We start from the raw sequence: 19,739 nt of genomic DNA, 5'->3' as shown, positions 1-19,739 counted from the left end.
ATTTTAAACACCGGGACGCATCTTACATTGCATTATTTTGTATTTTGCGCCATTTAAAATAATCAGCCCCGTCTTCCCCTCCTGCCGCAGGCTACAGCATCTTCGCCGTCGGAGTGGCAGACGCGGATTACTCGGAGCTGGTGAGCATTGGCAGCAAGCCCAGCTCACGGCACGTCTTCTTTGTGGATGACTTTGACGCCTTTAAGAAAATTGAAGATGAGTTGATTACTTTTGTCTGCGAAACCGCATCAGCAAGTTAGTTCTTTGGAATTTGTACTTAACTCATGTTGCTCAATGGCTGAAATAGTTCATACCAGTTAAATAATGAGTCCCATCTTGATCTGAGAAAAGAATATGGACTCGCAGGCTGTTTATTACACAGACATTAAGTTTTGTGGTTTTGAACATTTGGAAATAAATCTCCGCTCTCCCCTGTTTAGGGTTTTCGGTGGATCAAACTTTCCCTCAAGAGAGGAGAGTCTAGGTGTAAAAGCAACTCTGCCTAAACAGCTGTAGCCAATGGTTTTCAAAATGTAGGAAGACTGCTCATCGGAGTCATCCATTAGAATGTGACTTCTTGGCGCGCCTGGGTGGCTCAGTGGGTTAAGCCTCTGCTTTTGGCTCAGGTCATGATCTCAGGGTCCTGGGATCAAGCCCCGCATTGGGCTCTCTGCTCAGCAGGGAACTGCTTCCCCCTCTCTCTCTGCCTGCCTCTCTGCCTACTTGTGATCTCTCTCTCTCTCTGTCAAATAAATAAATAAAATCTTTTAAAATGCAACTTCTCCCAATGCATGCCCTTAAGAGACCACTGTAGAATTTAATAGACCCACGAGAGTAGAAGGGAGCTGTGTCCTTTTGGTGGTAGCAGGCCGAGGGAGAGCATTTCAATCTTTAGGAATCCGTCCAAACAGAAAACCATAGCCACATATGGTTTGGATTCCCTTCGCAGCTGACTTCCGCAAAGATTATGTTAGTTTCCTGTTCTCAGGACGGGGAAAGAATATGTTTGGGAAATATCTAAATTAGGGTTTTATATTGTTTGTTTTGTTTCCTAGCCTGCCCGCTGGTGTACAAGGATGGCATTGATATCGCAGGTATGCAATTATCACGTTTTTTTCCAAATACGTTTGGGAAATACGAAACAGAGCTAGAATTTTTTTTTTTATCTTTAAAAAACTAATTTTTATAAATTTAAAATCCTAAAATGTCTGTTTCTCTCTCTCTCTCTCTCTCTCTCTCTCTCACTTTAGGATTTAAGATGATGGAAATGTTTGGTTTGGTTGAAAAGGATTTTTCATCTGTGGAAGGGGTTTCCATGGAGCCTGGTACCTTCAATGTGTATCCATGTTACCGAATTCATAAAGATGCCCTGGTTTCCCAGCCAACCAAGTATGTTTCCCTTGCAAGACAGTAAAGCCAGTCCTTGGTTATTGTATCTCAAAGCGAAAATGATGTCAACTTGACATATGCTGTCATAGTTCCCGGGAGGATTTTCCATGATGATAAGAGTGAATGATTAGATGTCTTTGTTTAAAAACATCAGAGTCACACATGATGCTGGCTGAACTTTAGTCTGAGAAAATATATAAAGTTAATTGATCTTTACCAGCACTACCGTATACCAGGCATTGTTCCAAGCGCTTATGCACCTTAATTCACTCAAAGCTCCAAACAGCTCTGTGCCTTAAATTTATTATTCTCTCAGTTCTAGAAATAATGAAACCGAAGCATAAAGGTAAATGACTTGAGTGAGATCACATGGTTTGTTTAGTGAAAATGCTGGGATTGACATCTGGCAATGAGGCCCCAGAGCCCACACCCTGAATCTTGTCATGCTAGTGCCTTTAATTCGGCTCATTTTTCATTTTTGAGAAGTCACAACAGCAACTCCATTGTAGCAGAAGAGTAGTATCAGATGTGTGTACAAACCACATTATCTTTTATAATGTTAATTGCTATAGAGTTCATAGTGTACATAGGATTTCTGGACCCGTTTATAGCAAATTCCTGGTTCAAGGGATCATCTCTCATGATGTTCTCTGCTATTTTGCATTCCAACATGAAACATTTTCAGTGTCCAGATGTTGACATAGTGTGCACCTGTGCACAGACCAATGGGAGAAATCGTATTCTAGTATTAAATTCATCTATCCAAAAATGTATATGCAAGTTGCTTTGCTAGCTTCTTTGAAAATATTAGTTATTAAATTCTAACCTATTACAGTACTATCCAAATATTTTGTTGTGCTTCATTTGGGAGGATAACATTTGAAATAAGTAGACTTCTATTAATAATGTAAAATATTTGCTGTTAGAGGTATAGCTTCATTTTCTAGAAAACTGTTGAAAATGCCTTTGACCTATAGAATATATGTGCTTTTAGATAACGCCAACACCTGCTGTGAACTTTTAGCAGGTTTTCTTTTTCCACAGTCTAGAGATGAATATTAAAATGGATATTTGAAAAACCTTCTATGGAGTCCTAGCCAAAAATGAGAACTGCCAAAGGGAAAATCCTCTCTACCCCACTGAAATGAATGGCTGGTCCAGTGCACAACGCTGTCCACCTTGCAAAACCCATTCACTGGCTCCCAGCCCTCATCTTAATCTACCCGTCCCCAGCATTTGACACAGTTGCTCACTTCCTCCTCCTGGATTCACTCTCCTCCCTGGGTTTCTGGGACACACACTCTTTTTAAGCTTCTGCCTACATAAATGGCTTAATGCAGCATTGACAATAAAATGCTGCCTCCTCTTCTTGCCTCCACTTCTTCATGCTGCAGGGATTAGGCCTGGATCCTTGACATTCTTGTTTCCCTTGTCTATACCTATTCCCTGGTGATCTTTTGAGTCGTGTTCGGCATTGTCTATGCTAGAATTTAAGCGCTTCTACAAACATGCCAATGACTCCTAAATTTGTGTTTCTGATCCAGACCCATTTCCCCGTAGCTAGACTAGCATTTCTCATTGTGTGTTAGACATCTTGCTTGGATATCTAAATAAGCATTCCAAACTGTGCATGTACAAGAGTATGCTGACCTTCGCTTCACAACCAGCTTCATGTACAACCTTTTCCATCTTACTGACAACTACATCCAACTAGTTTCTCAGGCAAAAAAATTTGACTCTTGCTGTCATGTCCCACATATACTTTCCCAAAGAATACTATTGTCTATGCCTTCTCACCGTCTCCACGGCTTTCACCCACTATGGGGCACTGTCATCTCTTCCCAAGTGCATTGCCCCAGGCTTCTAATTGGTCTTCCTGCTCAGACCTTTGCCTTTCCAGAGTCTGTTCTCCAAGTAGCAGTCAGAGTGATTTGTTGAACATGTAAATGATGTCACTCCAAAATCTGACAATGATTCCCCATTCCCCTTGCATTAAAAGTCAAAACTCTTGAATGGACCATAGGCTCTACATTATCAGTACCTATCATCTCTTTGACTTCACCTCTTATCTCCTTCAGTCCATTCTCCAGACATACCAGGAGTATGTCTTTGGTGTCTTTGTACTAGCTGGATGTCTTTGTCTCTTCTGAGGTTTCCTTCAAATGTAACCTTCTCAATAAACCTTTGCTCAGATGGAACCCTCTCAATGAGCCTTCTAATTGAAGCTAGTGGTGATGACTTTAATTAACACCACAAAATAATACATTCTAACATTCCCAATCCCCATTGAACTGCTCTATTTGTCTTGCTTTCTTTTTTTAATGGCATGTTTACCCTCTGATACACTGTATATAATTCATCCTGCTAGAATTTAAGTGCTTCTACAAGAATAGGAGCATTGTTGGTTTTATTCATAGATGTATTTATTACAATGTCTGGCATGTAGTAGGCACACAATATTTGTTGAATGAGTAGATGAACTAATACATAAAATGAATGAAATATTTTTAATCTATGCAAATCAAACTTTCATTTTTAAATTCATGCTGAATTCCCGTATTCCCAAATTTATCCACTTACTAACAATTATGGGGCTCCTATGTATGAAAAGGGCTGTATTTGTTGCTTTGGGGAAAAATTTAGAAGTTTGTAAGTGATCCACTTAATTGTTAAACAGAGATAAGATGGTATAACAGGCTCAGTTCCTCAAAGGCAGATTCAGAGGTGGAGATGAGTATTGGAGGAAGCTGATGAGGGTGTGCTCTCCTGGAACAGAAGGAGGTGAGATGAGATGAAGGAGAAAAGTCAAGCCATGAAACAATTTCACTGAAAGTCTCAGGTGGCCCACATACAGGAGCTCTGAAAATGAAGCTGCCTCCATTGGAATGAGAGGCTGTGGTCTTCATATGCCCTTAAAGACCAGTTCTTGAAAACAGGTGCCATAAAATAAGTTGACATGACCTTGGGAGAGCCCTTCCTTCTGCGGAGCAGTGTCTGATAGGAGTTGGTATTTGTGAGCTGTCTACAGACATCACTCCCAGCAGCAAAAGTAATATATTCTTAACTCTTAAAGATAGATCTAGATGGCCCATCCCAGCACAAAGCACAGACAGAAATGCAACTAGCTACAACCTATAGTAGAAAGTGACAATGTCAAGTTTTATAGAAAGACTTCAGATAAACTGTATTTATAATACCAAAACTTTTGAAATAACTTGAATGCTTGAGAAGAAGTGACTGGTTAGACAAATTATGCAATAGCCAAACAAGAAAAGATTGGGCAGACATTAAATATCATACTTTTAAAAATACTTAAGGAAATGATGCTAAGAAAAGAAAAAGGGAAACATTATATAAATGGGAGAAATACTTACAGACATTCTTTAAAAACTGGAGGGAAATGTAGTGCATCAAAATAGTGGTCATCTCTGGATAGGTTTAATAGTCCTCTGTTATTTTTTTCTGTTTTTTCAAATCTTTATAATTAAAGTGTATTTGCTTTTGTAATCAGATAAAAAACTTTTTTGAAAGGGATGCAATGAAATGTTATTTTCTTTACATTTTTCAGATATTTGCATCCAGAAGGATTGCCCTCTGACTACACAGTGAGTTTTCTATTCCGGATTCTTCCTGACACTCCAGAGGAGCCATTTGCTCTTTGGGAGATTTTAAATAGAAATTCTGACCCATTGGTTGGAGTCATTTTAGATAGTAAGTATATTCATTTATATGTTTCCACACATATGTATGAGTAATGTGTATAGCATGCCATCTTGCCTGTTTTGTGTACACTAGACCCTTGAACAGCATGGGTTTGAAATGCATGAGTCCACTTCTACAGGGATTGTTGTTGTTGTTGATAAATGTGGTTATTAGTAGTTAGGATTTGGGGCATTAGAAGTTATATGTAGATTTTCAGTATTTGGGGTGTTGGTGCCCTTAACCCCCACATTGTTCAAGGGTCAACTATATATTGTAGAGTAACTCATTTATCTTGAGCCATGAGTATATACTAGCAATAAATTATGTAATAGTTGTTTCATTCATCCATTCACTCGTTCTTTTAGACCATGTTGGTTGAGTTTCTACTATGTACCATACTAGAGTGCGGGATTCAGCAGTGGGCAAGGCAGAAAGAGACAATTACTGGCATAGTAAAGATTGCAAGAAGAACAAAGTTGATGGTGGGAGGAGTCAGGAGGGTCACTGGGAGGGGAGGAACTAGAATCATTTTTTGCACATGGATATGATAAATATAAGATTTTTCTTTTGGGTTCCTTGACCCAATTCCAGTGTGTATGTTGGAGGGTGTAAGGAGGGCAGAGAATTTTACACATAACACCAGGTAGTTCTCAGATACCAGCAGGATACTGAGAATTCAACTTAATTCTAATACTGTCTACCCAGAGATAGCATCAGATCCCATAGATTAAGGGTTCAGTACCATAAGGCTGTGCCCCCAACACCACCCCTTCAGACTCCAGTTGCAAGCCTGGCTGTTACCTGTGTTTCTGACTGACTGGTTATAAACCTGAAGTTCAAAAAAAAAAAAAAAAAAAAATCAATCAGTCAGAGGTTCCTACAAGCTCTTCCTTGGGCTCCATTAATTTGCTAGAATGGCTCACAAAACTTAGGAAACATTTCGTTTGCAGGATTACTGCTTTATTATAAAAGGAAGTAACTCAGGAGCAGCCATCTAGAAAAGATGCATAAGGCAAGGTATATGTGAAGAGGCACAGACGGCCCATCCCTCTACAGGCAAACCACCCTTCCTAATCTCCATGTATTTGGCACCCCAAAAGCTCTCTGAACTCCATCTTTGGTTTTTTTATTGAGGCTTCATTAAATAAGCATGATTCATTCAATTATTGGTCATTGGCAATTGAACTCAATCTCTAGCTACTCTCCGCTCCCTAGAAGTAGGGGAAAGAAGGGGGATTGAAAGTTCCAACCCTCTTAAAAAAAAAAAAAAGAAAGTTCCAACCCTCTAATCACAGGGTTGGTTCCCTTGGCAACCAGTCCTCCGCACTTAAGTTGCCTAAAGGATTTCTAAAAGTTACCTTATCAACATAACAAAAAACATCTTTATAGCTCTTATCACAGAAAATATCAAGTGTTTTAGGAGCTGTGAGCCAGGAACCAGGGACCAACACCAAATATGTATTTTTCATATGTATTTGAATAGCCAAATATATATTTCTTATAAATTACAGTATCACTATATATATATATATATATATATATATATATATTTACCCATTATATTTGATATATAAAATATATATAATATACATATATTCCTTATTCTAAGCCTCTTATCACCATTTTTATTTAGGATTTCAATCAAGCTAGAAACCAAAATGCGGTGGCTATTGTTAGGTGCTCACTCACATATTTGGATAAGGAATGTATTTAAGCTTACCTCCGACTATTATTTGTAAAAGGACTTTTCAGTACATGGAAATGAATCAACAACTAAATATGATATTGTGAAAACATTTTGCATCCATCCTGAAACTAAGGGAAAGCTGTAGATTAAAACGGCATAAATAATTAACTCCATATTCACATGGGACTTGAAAACAAAGAAATCTCTCAAGATGAGGAAGACTAGTTTATTCCCAGGGCACCTGGGTGGCTCAGTGGGTTAAGCGTCCAACTCTTGGTTTTGGCTTAGGTCAGGATCTCAGGGTCTTGCCGTGGGGCCCCACATCAGGCTCCATGCTCAGCAGGGAGTCTGCTTCTGTCTCTCCCTCTGCCCCTCCCCCCACTCACATTCTCACACTCTCCTGTGCATGCTCTCTCTCTAAAATGAATAAATAAAATCTTAAAAAAAAAAAAAAAAGGACTAGCCTATTCCCTTTGAAACTTGGGAATTAATTAGTGAAAAAATATTCCTTTTTTTCTTTTTTGTAATTTCTTGTCCTAAAGACTAGGAAGATTCAGTTTGCTTGTGGATTTAGTTTGTTCATAATAAGAGTCATATTAGGATATCATTTTGGGGTGTTAGGGTACGGAGTCGACCACCCCTCAATTAGACAGAGAACACTCCCGATAATGCAAGTCACACAGCGAGGCTTAATTCCAGCTAGCTGGGATCCAAGTATCTGCCCGGTGCAGCGGGTTTCAACAAGGACCCCCAGCACTCAAAGCCAAGGGTTTATATAGCATTTTCAAGGCAATTTTCCATAGCTACATACATATCTCGCACCCCACTTAGACAGTTTAACTTTGTTTAACCTTTTGCCACCCCGGCATCACCCTGGCGCCATCCTGTCGGTTAAGTGAGATTTAGGTTTAGAAGAAATTTAACTTTATTTACATTTCCTTCTGCCTCAGCCTCCTTCAGTTTTATGGTGGGGAGGGCGACCTTAGGCCTTGAGGAACTGAGCCCTTTGTCTCTGGAAATTGGGCCATTGAAGAGATGGCCTTTTTGTTGTAAATCACCGGGACATTTGCAAACCAAGGGAGACTCCTGTCTTGCAGGATTGTGATCTCTGCAAGTTAACTATTTGTTTTTCTTTAACATTTGGTGCCTGTGGCACCATTACCTAACCACCCTCGTGGTATATGATTAAGTTGCTTCCTAGGTTTTAGCTACTTTCTCTTATCTCAAGTTATGTACACCGTGTGGGCTGGTTAGGGACGCTCAGTAAAATGGCTTCCTGGCCTTCAGGATGGCCATTCTTATGTTAACCCACTCTTACAGTGCAAGGTGCCCGCTTTTGCTTTGCCAAGATGGCTGTACTTATGTCAGGGCTAGACTTGAGGTGGGTACAGCCTTGTTTTTCTTGGCCTCCACACCTGGAGCTGGTTTCCAGGACTTGTTTTTTAGGTCCCCTGGGGGAAGGGGAGCAGGGACAGTAAAATAGGTCCTCACAGGGAGTGGTGTAAGTTGTATGTCCTGGAAAAGTTGGTTGCTCCAGGGGTAAATAAAGCAAAGGGTTTGGTTTCTAGATCTTAAGATATGATTAACTTTATTCTCCTTTTTTGTTCTGCTTCTACTCCCAGCTTTAGACAACCATGTCCTGGGAGGGTGTTGGGGATGAGAGTATAAGCAAGGAAACAGAGGAAGAATAGGCGTAGGGTCCTTCCTTCACTAGCATCACCACATGGTTGAGTCAGTTAGTTGGCCAACCGAAAGCCTGGGGCAACCCAAGAACTAGAGATCATTTCCTTACTTAATCATCACTTTATTCTAAACACAGCCTTAAATCAAAGGATGCATTATTCTGTCTTGAAGTTTATAAAAATTGTTTACCCATTATAACACTTTCTAAACTGTTTTTATTTTCCTTTGATTAGATGGCGGTAAAACCTTAACATATTTCAACTATGACTACAGTGGGGATTTTCAAACAGTTACTTTTGAAGGACCTGAAATCAGGAAAATTTTCCACGGTAGCTTTCACAAGGTGAGTAATGCCTTATATACGTATATTCCTTATTCTGTTTGCTATGTGCAAAGCAACAGAGGTGTTCATTCTTTATTCTATTTGCTGTAGGCCAAGCAACAGAGAAGTGTTAAATAAATCCCAAAGAGCTTTGGGTTTCATATTTCAGTGGGAGTAAGAATTCTCTGCGGGCTTCTTCCAAATTGGTAGTTCTAAGATGTGACCACAAAGTGTCCATTTTTACCAGGTACCCCAAGAGATATTGATGGAAGTGGTCCAGGTTCACACTTTAAGGAAAAGTGTAGTAGAGGATACTGCATTACAAGGAGGACAGTTGTTAATTTGCTACCTTATGTGTGATGCGGAATGGATTGCTGGTCTACCCAGTCACCAGTGCAGATGAAAGCACAATAAGCCAAGTCATGTTAGTTTGTAGAAGACAGTTTGTGCTGATATATTTATACACATTGATATGTATATTTATTTATACATACTTATATGTATAAATTTACATATTTGCATATGTATATGTATATATACACATACATATATTTATACATATACATATATATGTGTGTGTGTGTGTGTGTGTATATATATATATATATATATAGACAACCCATCACTACCATTATAAAAGTTACTCGGAGGAGGAATTTTGTAAAACCTCACTGTAGTTTTTATTTCTACCTGGTATTTGTGGTAGAACTCTGTTCCTTGTGACTTCATATCTCTCAAACACTTAGTATGGGTCCTCACTAGAGTAGTCATGGCTCATTCCAACACAGACTTTCCTTTGTGTTGAGCAAACGATCCCCTGATCTCTGGGCTGTTAAGTAAAGCAAGCTGCTAAGGCTGCAGGTAGAATAGAGCATTCACAGGCCATGTTGCACAGACCTTGCTCTTGACCTTCCCTTCTGCATGTCGGGTGAAGGAAGGGATGTTGCAGAGCAATCTTCAACTGGGCTTCTGTCTCCTGACATAGAACATGGTCAAGTCCATCTAATTTACATAGGGTTGCTACTCTGGGGTTTTGAATACCCTACCTGCATAAGAACAACTGTATATCAAGATTCTCAATCTTTTTGGCACGAGAAAAGTTACATACAAAAATTTTGTTGTTGTTGTTTAATAGGACTGGACAACCAGAAGTATAACGTCTTAAAACCACTAGATGCACTCAGAGATTTATTAGTTCATGGTTCAAAATAGTCCCATTAGCATCTCTTTGTGGCGATATTGTCATTCACTCACCAACTTCCTCTTGTCTTGAAACAATTCTGTCTTGGCTAGGCAGAGTCCATTCCAGAGTAGTCAAGAAAAATTATAAGGGAGATGTGAGAGTCCATAGTGTAAAAAACACATTGCCATCATAACATAAACTTGTGATTCTCATTCCGAAGAATCATTTATGAGTCTTAGATGAATGTTAAGCTTAAAGACCTGAAAAGTAAGTGTCATTAAAAACCTGATGTTAAATTTATAAAAACCTTCTAGTGTTTTAAAGTAATTTTAAAAAAGCCTTGCTCTACTCTTTTCAGTATTATTGATAAAACCAAATAGCCAAACAAGCTGAAAAGAAAAGGCTTATCATGTAGTAAACTACTCCATTAACAGCTCCATTTGCTCATCTTGATGCAAATTCAATGTATAGAGATCAAATTTGATTTGCTGTTTTTCAATTGGCTTTAATTTCACACTTTGGATATGAAGTGTGGCCCCAAGACCTTTCAAAAAGTTGATAATGATATAAACAGATCCTTAAATGCAATTGAAGAAACAAAATATTTTTGAAAAGGTTTCAATGTCTCCTGTTGTAAAGCAAAAGATATTTACAAGGAAAAAAAAAAAAAACCTGAATGATCTCTGCACAGGTTAGTTGTTCTTAAAGCATGAAGTTTATATACGAGGTTGTCTAGCACCCAGCATGAAAATTCCTGTAATTTGTCATCATGAAAAGTATTCCAAGTTTCAGAAGCATTTAAGAGTCAAATTAGATCCCTCTGAATGATCCTAAGAGAGATCTTAGTAGGAAGGAAATAATGCAAGGGATTTCTCCAGCAGCCTTTTTCCACTTGAATAACGATTTAAGTCCTCTTCACAGAAAAAAAGAATTCTCAGGAACCTCTACTGTTGACTTAAATTATTTTAATCATGACTTAACATAAATGAAACATTAAATAAAAATTGATATCCATCCTTATGCTTTCAGTTCCTATGCAACTATGAAACAAAAATAAAGATCGAATAAAACCCATAAAGTTAATGGGGCACCTGGGTGGCTCAGTTGGTTAAGCATCTGACTCTTGGTTTCAGCTCAGGTCATGATCTCAGGGTCCTGAGATCCAGCTCCACGTCAGGCTCCCTGCTCAGTGAGGAGTCTGCTACGCCACTCCCTCTTCCTCTGCCACTCCTCCTGCTCATGTACTCGCTCTCTAAAATAAATAAATCTTTTTAAAAATTAAGTTAAAAATAACATTATTTTAATATGAAAGATGCCGTTTCACTGATCTTCGACCTCTGCTCACAATACAAATGCGGTACTAGCTGCTATAACTCCCCTAAGTGCTGTCTAGTACTTTTTTTTCTTTGAACTACCATACTTTCCCTGTGTGGGTATTTGTAACTTTTTGTGGCTTTCTCTTATTGTGAAATCATTATTTTCCTATTAATTCCACTCTTTTAAGCTCTCTAAAAAAGGGCTTCCATAAAAGAAATGCCCATGAGGCAAACACCATCATAAATTGAGACATATTTATAAGCACTGAATTTTCGTGGCACAACTTGCTTCCAATGTGGTTCATTTAGAATATACTTCCCTTCAGCCCTTAACACCGGGATAATGCACATTTTTACAAATCCTCACAGAGACTATGTAGACTCCTGAATATATTATCTTAGACACGCAGATTCTGGAAATTTCACATGGAGAACACTGTGCCACATGTTAAGCCAAAGAGCTTTAGTTCTTTTGGTCCTGGAGTCACCAGAAGGCATTCCTCCTTCCCTTTCAGATTCTAGATCTCCTCTTTTCATTTTAAATTAAGTAAATATTATCAAAATGTGGCTTGCCAACACCTGGCAGCTAACTTTTGCTGGTAAATCCATTAGCATTTTTTATTTTAATTTGTTTGTGTCCATCTTAATGTGCATTCCGAAGAGGCATAAGCAGTTGTGCCAATCCTCTCCTTTCTGGGTGTTGCTGCTTTAGATGAAGGCTAGATTGTGGGTCCTTTCAGAGTAATTGTAAAGAAAGTTTGAAGTAAATAAAAATAGGCATACTACTCGACTGTGGGACAATCACAGTGGCAGTAAACGTAGAACCTCTCTCTTGTAGCAAAATGCATAGTGACAGATCTCCTTCTCTTGTCTGCTTTTTAGTGACAAGTCATGAAATCACATAAGGGTGATTGATATTTCCTCCTACTTCCTATCTCCTAAAGCATCTTTACTTTTACCCAGATACACATCGTTGTCAGCAAGACTTTGGTCCAAGTGGTCATTGACTGCAAGCGTGTGGCTGAGAAGGCAATAAATGCCTCAGCTAATATCACGTCGGATGGTGTTGAAGTCCTGGGGAGAATGGTCAGATCAAGGGGACCAAATGGAAACTCTGCACCAGTAAGTAGATAAATAAGTGGAGCTGTGTTGTTATTATAGAAAAAAAAAGAGTTTTCCAGGGGACAAATTTGGTAAGAGAATGGATGCATAGATAGATGGGTGGATGATTGGATGATGGCTGGATGGATGGATGGATGGATGGATAGATGGCTGGCTGGCTAGCTGGCTGGATGGGTGGATGGATGGATGGATGGATGGATGGATAGATGGCTGGATGGATAGATGGCTGGCTGGCTGGCTCGCTGGTTGGATGGGTGGAGGGATGGATAGATGGATAGATGGCTGAATAAATAACAGCCTTCTTAAATGAAATAAAATATACATTCAAAGTTCTTGGCTGTATACTTCTACTATATTATAATGAGAACACTCTGGGAATTAGACTAGTTTGTTTTCTAAAGGCATTTAAAAATGCAAATAGTAAAATACTTATCAAACTGTTTATGGCATAAAAGGTCTGCTAACAGAATCAAAACAATAAATCAGAACTCTAAGCAAATATAAATTCATGCAAAATATGTGACCATTATACATAGTATACCCAGGAAATTTATGTAAGTTTCTCATTTCAGTTAGGTTTGGGTATTTTTAAACTAGATTTTTGTTATGGTTAATGTGAAGTTTACCCTTTAATCGTAAGTTATTTAATAACAAATCATTCTAAGATAATACATTTTTCATCATATAACATAGAATTTAAGACAAGGAGACTTCCAAGTGGCAAAGGAATCACATTCTTTTCTCTCATTACCCACAAAAAAAGAATAGTGTACACAAGCTTTTGTTTTAACACCATGTGTTCACAGCTAATTAGCAATGTTCTCTAATTTGAGTCATTCCATAATTAGAACCAATTAGCCCAGAGGGCATTTTATTCTTGTAAGCAATTCCAACCATTTTAATGAACATTTCTATGTAATAGAATCATCAGGTTAATTATGAGTCACTATTACTGTCTTGTGCTTTCTAGATCTGTAGCACTAGCTAGCTATGTGGAACTAGAGAATGCCTTGATGGTTCTGAGTCTTTTTAAGCTGGAGATCACTTTGTACAAATGAAATATTCTAGTATGTCAAATAAATAAATATGATTAAAATAGACCCATGCTAATTGAATGGGAGAGAGGACATGGAGTTATAGGTTACCCCACCCTCCAAAGGTCCCTAAAGGAGCTTCAAGGAGCACAGTTCTAATTCCACTAATCTAGCATGACCCATTCACTTTATATACCGGCGAACAGTCCCAGAGTGGGAAAGAGAATTACTTTGAGACATTTCACTATTTAGTGGCATATTTGTTTTTGGTAACAATACAAGGAAATCCTTATACACAGGGGAGTATTAATGCTTTCAGACCTTGATAGATAGGTGCTAATTAATTTAATACTTAGTTCTGATGTAGCTTTTGTTTCTACTTACCTTTGGAGAACCATGAATTAGATGTTTGGAAAGAGAGGGTATGAAAACTATGGAAGTCTGTCTTGTTTTCAGTTATGGTAAGGGTTTTTAAGAATGTTTACATTATAACACTTTCAAGAGGATGGTGCCAAAAACGAAGAAAGAAGCCCCTTCTCCTGCCAAAGCCAAAGGTTTGAAGGCCGAGAAAGTGGTGTTGAAATGTGTCCACACACACACACACACACACACTCTCACACAGCACACACACAAAAGATTCACATGTACCTACCTTCTGAGGACCCAAGGCGCTGCCTTTCTGCAAACAGCCCAAGTGTCCTGGAAAGAGTGTCACTAGAAGAAACAAGTTTGACCATTGATGACCATTATGCCATCATCAGGTTTCCTCTGACCACTGAGTCAGCCATAAAGAAAATAGAAGACAACACAGTTGTCTTCATTGTAGGTGTCAAAGCCAACCAGTACTAGATCAAGCGGGCTGTGAAGAAGCTCTATGACATTGTCGTGGCCAAGGTCAGCACCTTCATCAAGCCCAGTGGAGAGAAGAATGCATACATTTGACTGGCTCCTGACTATAATGCTTTGAATGTTGCCAACAAAATTGGGATCACTAAACTGACCCCAGCGGCTAAATTTAAATATAAATTTTTTCACAACACACACACACAAAAGAATGTTTACATGATATCAAGGAGTTGGCAACTCCTAATGTTTTGTATTTCATGTTGAGTAAGAAACACACCATCTTCTCCACAGAAGAGACTTTTATGATAGCATACTCCAGAACTTATAAGGCTCCGTAATTAGCAAACTAGGGATATTATCTTGTAGGGATAAATGGACGTATATAGATGGAGGCTTCAACGAATGAATGAACAGGCTCCAATTTCAGAAAGAAACGATTCTAGGTGTTTGAGATTCTGGGGCCAAATCACTTAGTAGTAGTAGTAGTAGTAGTAGTAGTAGTAGTAGTATTTATTTATTTATTTATTTATTTATTTATTTTAGAGATAATGCACATAAAATCCCTGACACTTTGTAGCATGTGACAAAGAGCAGCTGTTACTGAAGGTTGTCAGTACTACCTTCTCCATCTAACCTGTTCTAAACCTCTAATGCTTAGCACTTGATTATTCGTAGCCATCTATTATTTTCTCATTCTTCTGAATATGTACATTTTACCTCTCTAGCCAGAGCATAAATCCGTTAAATTAGAAATCAGGTCATGGTCTCCATTTACTACTTCCTCCTTCTATCCCACATCACAGTATCTAATACATTCAGATGAACAGGCCAAGTTCTCAAGAAACACTTGATAGAAATTAAATAGAATGTCATCTATTTAAATTTTATCTTGTTTTTTCTGAAAATGTTGTTTTGTGTATATTGTATTCCGTACAGGGCATTGATAATAGACTAGTTATATATATCCTACCTTCCCTAATTATAATTTGTATTTTTAAATTAGCTTTATAATTATATTAATTATGTTTCAAAGTATACTATTTGTAATAATGGTACTCCAAATATATGACCAATTAAGTATCGTAGAATTTATTTCTGAAAGCAAAAGTGCCTGTAGGCTTTAAGTCTACCGGTAATAAATCTTTACTTTGGGACATGAAGGAAAAGCAATTAAACAGAGCATTCTCTGTCATAACTTCCAGCCAGTAGTAGACAAAGGGGAATTTATAGAAGTCAATAATTAAAGAGTTCTTTGTAAGGCTACTAAGAAAAAAGTTGTGGCTTTTGTTAGAATCTAGAAGTCTACAAAGGATTGCTAAACAGATTTTCAGTCTGCCCACTTATTGAAGAATTTGATTACGTTGAAACGGATAATATTAGATTAGATCTCAAGAATGTGATTGGAAACTGACTTGCTCTTTTGGGTTATTAACTGTTTGAGTGCAAAACAAGAGAGACGCTTTAGTCTTCAGTTTTCAATTTAGAAGTTACCAACTGGTAACATAATCTTGATTTATATCTGTACCCCAATACTGAGCAAGAGGGAGCATGTATTGTGCAAGTTCTGGATTATTCCAGGAGGAGTAATTACCATATAAGAGGAGTTTACAGGTCAACATTCCCTGGAAAATTCAGCAATGGTTAAAAAAATGCCAGATGATGGGAAAACTCTAAATATTCAGTCCTTAAAGAAAATAGATTTTTCTTAAACCGAAGTTGAGTGGAGGAGAGATTAATGGATTTGGGGATACAGTACCTATAGTACCCAAATTGCTCACATTTGTAATAAAAAACAACTTGTGTTCAGTAATGTGAGATTCTGATAGACAGTGAAGAGTCCTTAGTGGGACTCAACTAATAAGTTGGCTTAATTGAGCCGTCAAAACATACAAGGGTGGAAACTTAATAAATGTGCTTCTCCTTTCTGTTCTTCTTTCTCCTCAGAAGTTTCTTCTACCTTTTCTGATACCTGATGAAATTATAATGGAGCCAGAGACAATCCTAGAAATATTTTGAGCTTCTGGTGTGTGATCATGTTCTTAGCATCTTTCTTCCCCCTTTTCAAATCTAACCATTTTATGACTATCCAATTGATTTTTGTCTGGTCCTCTGTTATGGAAAGAAAGACAATTGCAAGTTATGTTATAGAGTTTTTAATAACATAACTTACTGAGTTAAAGCTTTTATGTAGGAATCGAGAGTAGACTAAGCAATGATGCTGTAGAAACAAGTGTTTTTAAACTATAAGAAAATGATCATGTTTTCCTATGAATTATATATTTTAATCCTTAAAATTTTAATAGTAGCAACATTTATTTGTTTATCTTGTTTAATCCTCCAATAACCACAGGAAGAGATACTTGTATTATCCCCCACTTTATAGATTCAGAAACTGAGACTTGAAGAAGCTAAAGAGCAATCCCCTTTCAAAAAGTGAGGAAAATAAGAGACTGTATCTGACTTGCACAAGGAAACCTGCCTACCATGCTAAGCTCTCGTCCACTGGTCAGGGTGATCATTACGGACCTTAAAGCAGAGAAGGGAGTTTGGTCTGTGCCTATGCCCTATCTGTTCACTGACATGTTCAGAGATGCACCAAAATTTCAGTTCTGACCTTGAAAGTAAAAGCAATCAAAATGGTCCCCACAAAGTATGGCTACACGGAAACATTTTGATGACTACCAATGGGTACCATTGGGTACCATTGTTGTACCAATGGGTACAACAGCTGTTAATTTTCATCTCCTCATTGAATTAGTGCCATTATGGTTTCCCTTAAATTCAATAAATTGATTGAGATCAAATAAAAACACCATGTTCACTAGCTGGGAAGGGGTAGGTGCTTGATAAACCTTAGCTTTGAGATTTAGTTAGTAAAAATTAAACACCAAACTAAAGCAGAAGGTGGTCAGCATCCTCCATGCTCTCCCTCCAGTGTTCCTGCACCATGTAAATCTCTCTAAATATTTGTATAATTTTTGGTATAGCTTGACCTCAAAGTACAAGCTTAGTTATGCTATGCTGGAGAAAAATCAGAGGGTAAAATGTGCTAATGAGGGGAAAGTTGAATCAGGCTACATTTTTTTTTTAAGATTTTATTTATTTATTTGAGAGAGAGACAGTGAGAGAGAGCATGAGCGAGGAGAAGGTCAGAGAGAGAATCAGACTCCCCGTGGAGCTGGGAGCCCGATGCGGGACTCGATCCCGGGACTCCAGGATCATGACCTGAGCCGAAGGCAGTCGTCCAACCAACTGAGCCACTCAGGCATCCCCAGGCTACATTTTTATGCCCATTCACAGATCACAGTGACTCGACTGATGAGAAATATTTTAATCTTATTTTCGTGCTGACATTTGACCTCACATGACTTGCCTTTTGTGTTACACCCAGACCAAAATGTCCAATAATGAAAAACAAGCATTTGTAATTGGCTAAGCATTCCCTTGGAAGGCATTAGAAAAGGTGAAAGTGAGGACTTACGCATCCCCTTTGCTCTTGCCCTCTTTTTCACACATTTATTTTTTTTTTATAAAGTTATGGGCCCAGCACACCCATATTTTTTTATATAAAGTTAGAAGGAAAGAAATTACAAGAAGTAAAAGGGGCTGACTCTTGTTTATTTTGAAACACATCATCTTGCATTTTCAGGCACTCAAATATAAAATTTTTTGAAATGTCTGTACCGTTTCCTACATAATAGCCCTACAAATATGTATGTCGTTGCTTTTGGAATAAAAGTCAGGGTTTTTTTTTTTTAATCAATCCTCAGAAATGTGCCTTGGAAAGAAGTCCCGAAATAAAGGCTGAGAAATCCAAGCTATTACGAATGCAAAACAATTATGAATAAATTTGTTGTACTCACACACACAGACACAAAAGACTGCTGACTTCATCAAACTTGAAAAAGAAAAGACAGCCCACAAGCATTGCTCAAATGCTAGTATTGGCTTTATTCAGCACTTAGTGGGCTATTCTACCCCCTTGAATAAGTAAAATGAACTCCTAAAGGTCCCAAACTTCTATTCAATGGGGTTTAGCCAAAAGGTTAAGCCAAAGGTTTAAAAGAAGTTTAGCCAAAGGTGTGTATGTAGACATCATAGGGTTATAGGTGATTAGGTGGTGAATGTTTATTCGAATGTTTATTCAAGAATGCCTGATCCTTACTGGGGCTAATGGAAGTCCTTTCCTTTACGTACTTCTTTCCATTCAATAAAATACTTTTACACTGAGGGCTCTATTCAGAAATGGGGAATTTCTTAATGGATGAATGACTTAGATTGAACTGAATTTATCCAATACAGTCATTGGGCCCCATTTAATAAATGCTCTGAGACAAATGGCATTGTAAAGTTTGTTAGGCTGGGGTATCCGCATTTTGAACATTAGACCAAAGATCCTTTCACTACAAAATGAACCACAAGAAAATGAAATGTGTTTAAAAAAAAAAAAAAAGAGAGAGAGAGAAAGAAAGAAAATGAAATGTGTTGTTCAAATTCAAACCAGAACTCCACTTTCAACATGGGCTTACTTTTCTTAAGCAATTCCTTCCCAGGTCCTGATCTGCGGAATGGGGTTGGCATTAGTTATAATACCCCATAGTGGTGATCTAAAGATGACATGATACAGGTAAAGGCCTTAAGATAGTGCCTGGCACATAGTAGTTTTCCAGCAAATGCCCACTGCAATTGTTGTCTTTATTTGCTTAGATTTTCTCAAAGTATTAAACAGATAGGATCATTGTGGAAACAAACTACTGTTCTATTTCTGCCCTCAGCACACATGGCTTTGATTTAGATTAGACTCTTCTGGCCTTTGTATTATATTCTTCTGCACCTTAAGGAATGCAATAGTGGAAGAGCTGTACCTGCTCCATTAAAATAATATTTAGGGACGCCTGGGGGGCTCAGTTGGTTAAGCATCCAACTCTAGATGTGGTTCAGGTTGTGATCTCAGATTGTGAGATTGAGCCCTGTGTTGGGCTTTATGCTCAGCATGGAGTCTGCTTGTCCCTCTCCCTTTGCTCCTCCCCCTGCTCTCTCTCTCTCTCTCAAATAAATAAATAAATAAATAAAATCTTTAAATAATAATACCTATTTATAATAACTATATTCTAGGCATTGTTATACACATCTTCATACATTGACTCATTTTACTGTTATAACTCCTATTATTACACTCATAAATAGCGATTATTAAAGAGCTAACTACTATTATTATACTAATTTTACAGATGCAGAAAACTAGGACCTGAGCACATTACATAATTTGTTCAAAATGACTTAGCTTTTGAGTGGAGGATCCGAGGCTTATACACAGGCATTCTAGCTCCATAGCCTCCTAACCCCTATGGTCCTTGAAATACTTTTGTTGCTATTGATCATAAACATCAGTGTTCCTTAAAACTATTTTAATTTAAAAAACCTATTTTTTTCTTGGTCCAAAAACCTTAAAAAC

At 37.9% G+C, this 19,739-nt stretch overlaps 1 protein-coding gene across 2 annotated transcripts in view; it reads left to right on the top strand.

Moving 5' to 3' along the window:
• The window catches only part of COL14A1 (collagen type XIV alpha 1 chain), a 216,621-nt gene that overhangs the window by 125,932 nt on the left and 70,950 nt on the right, over nt 1-19,739 (top strand). For both annotated transcript variants that reach the window (XM_032858416.1, XM_032858417.1), the window contains exons 29-34: nt 91-255; nt 1,056-1,094; nt 1,251-1,389; nt 4,958-5,100; nt 8,695-8,804; nt 12,246-12,404. In XM_032858416.1, coding sequence (XP_032714307.1) covers nt 91-255; nt 1,056-1,094; nt 1,251-1,389; nt 4,958-5,100; nt 8,695-8,804; nt 12,246-12,404 — 755 coding nt within the window. The remainder of the gene's footprint in view (nt 1-90; nt 256-1,055; nt 1,095-1,250; nt 1,390-4,957; nt 5,101-8,694; nt 8,805-12,245; nt 12,405-19,739) is intronic.

The sequence above is a fragment of the Lontra canadensis genome, unplaced genomic scaffold (assembly GCF_010015895.1).
Source record: "Lontra canadensis isolate GAN:19392208 unplaced genomic scaffold, GSC_riverotter_1.0 scaffold15, whole genome shotgun sequence".
Classification (NCBI taxonomy): Eukaryota; Metazoa; Chordata; class Mammalia; order Carnivora; family Mustelidae; genus Lontra; species Lontra canadensis.
This window is presented reverse-complemented; position numbering and strand designations above follow the sequence as displayed.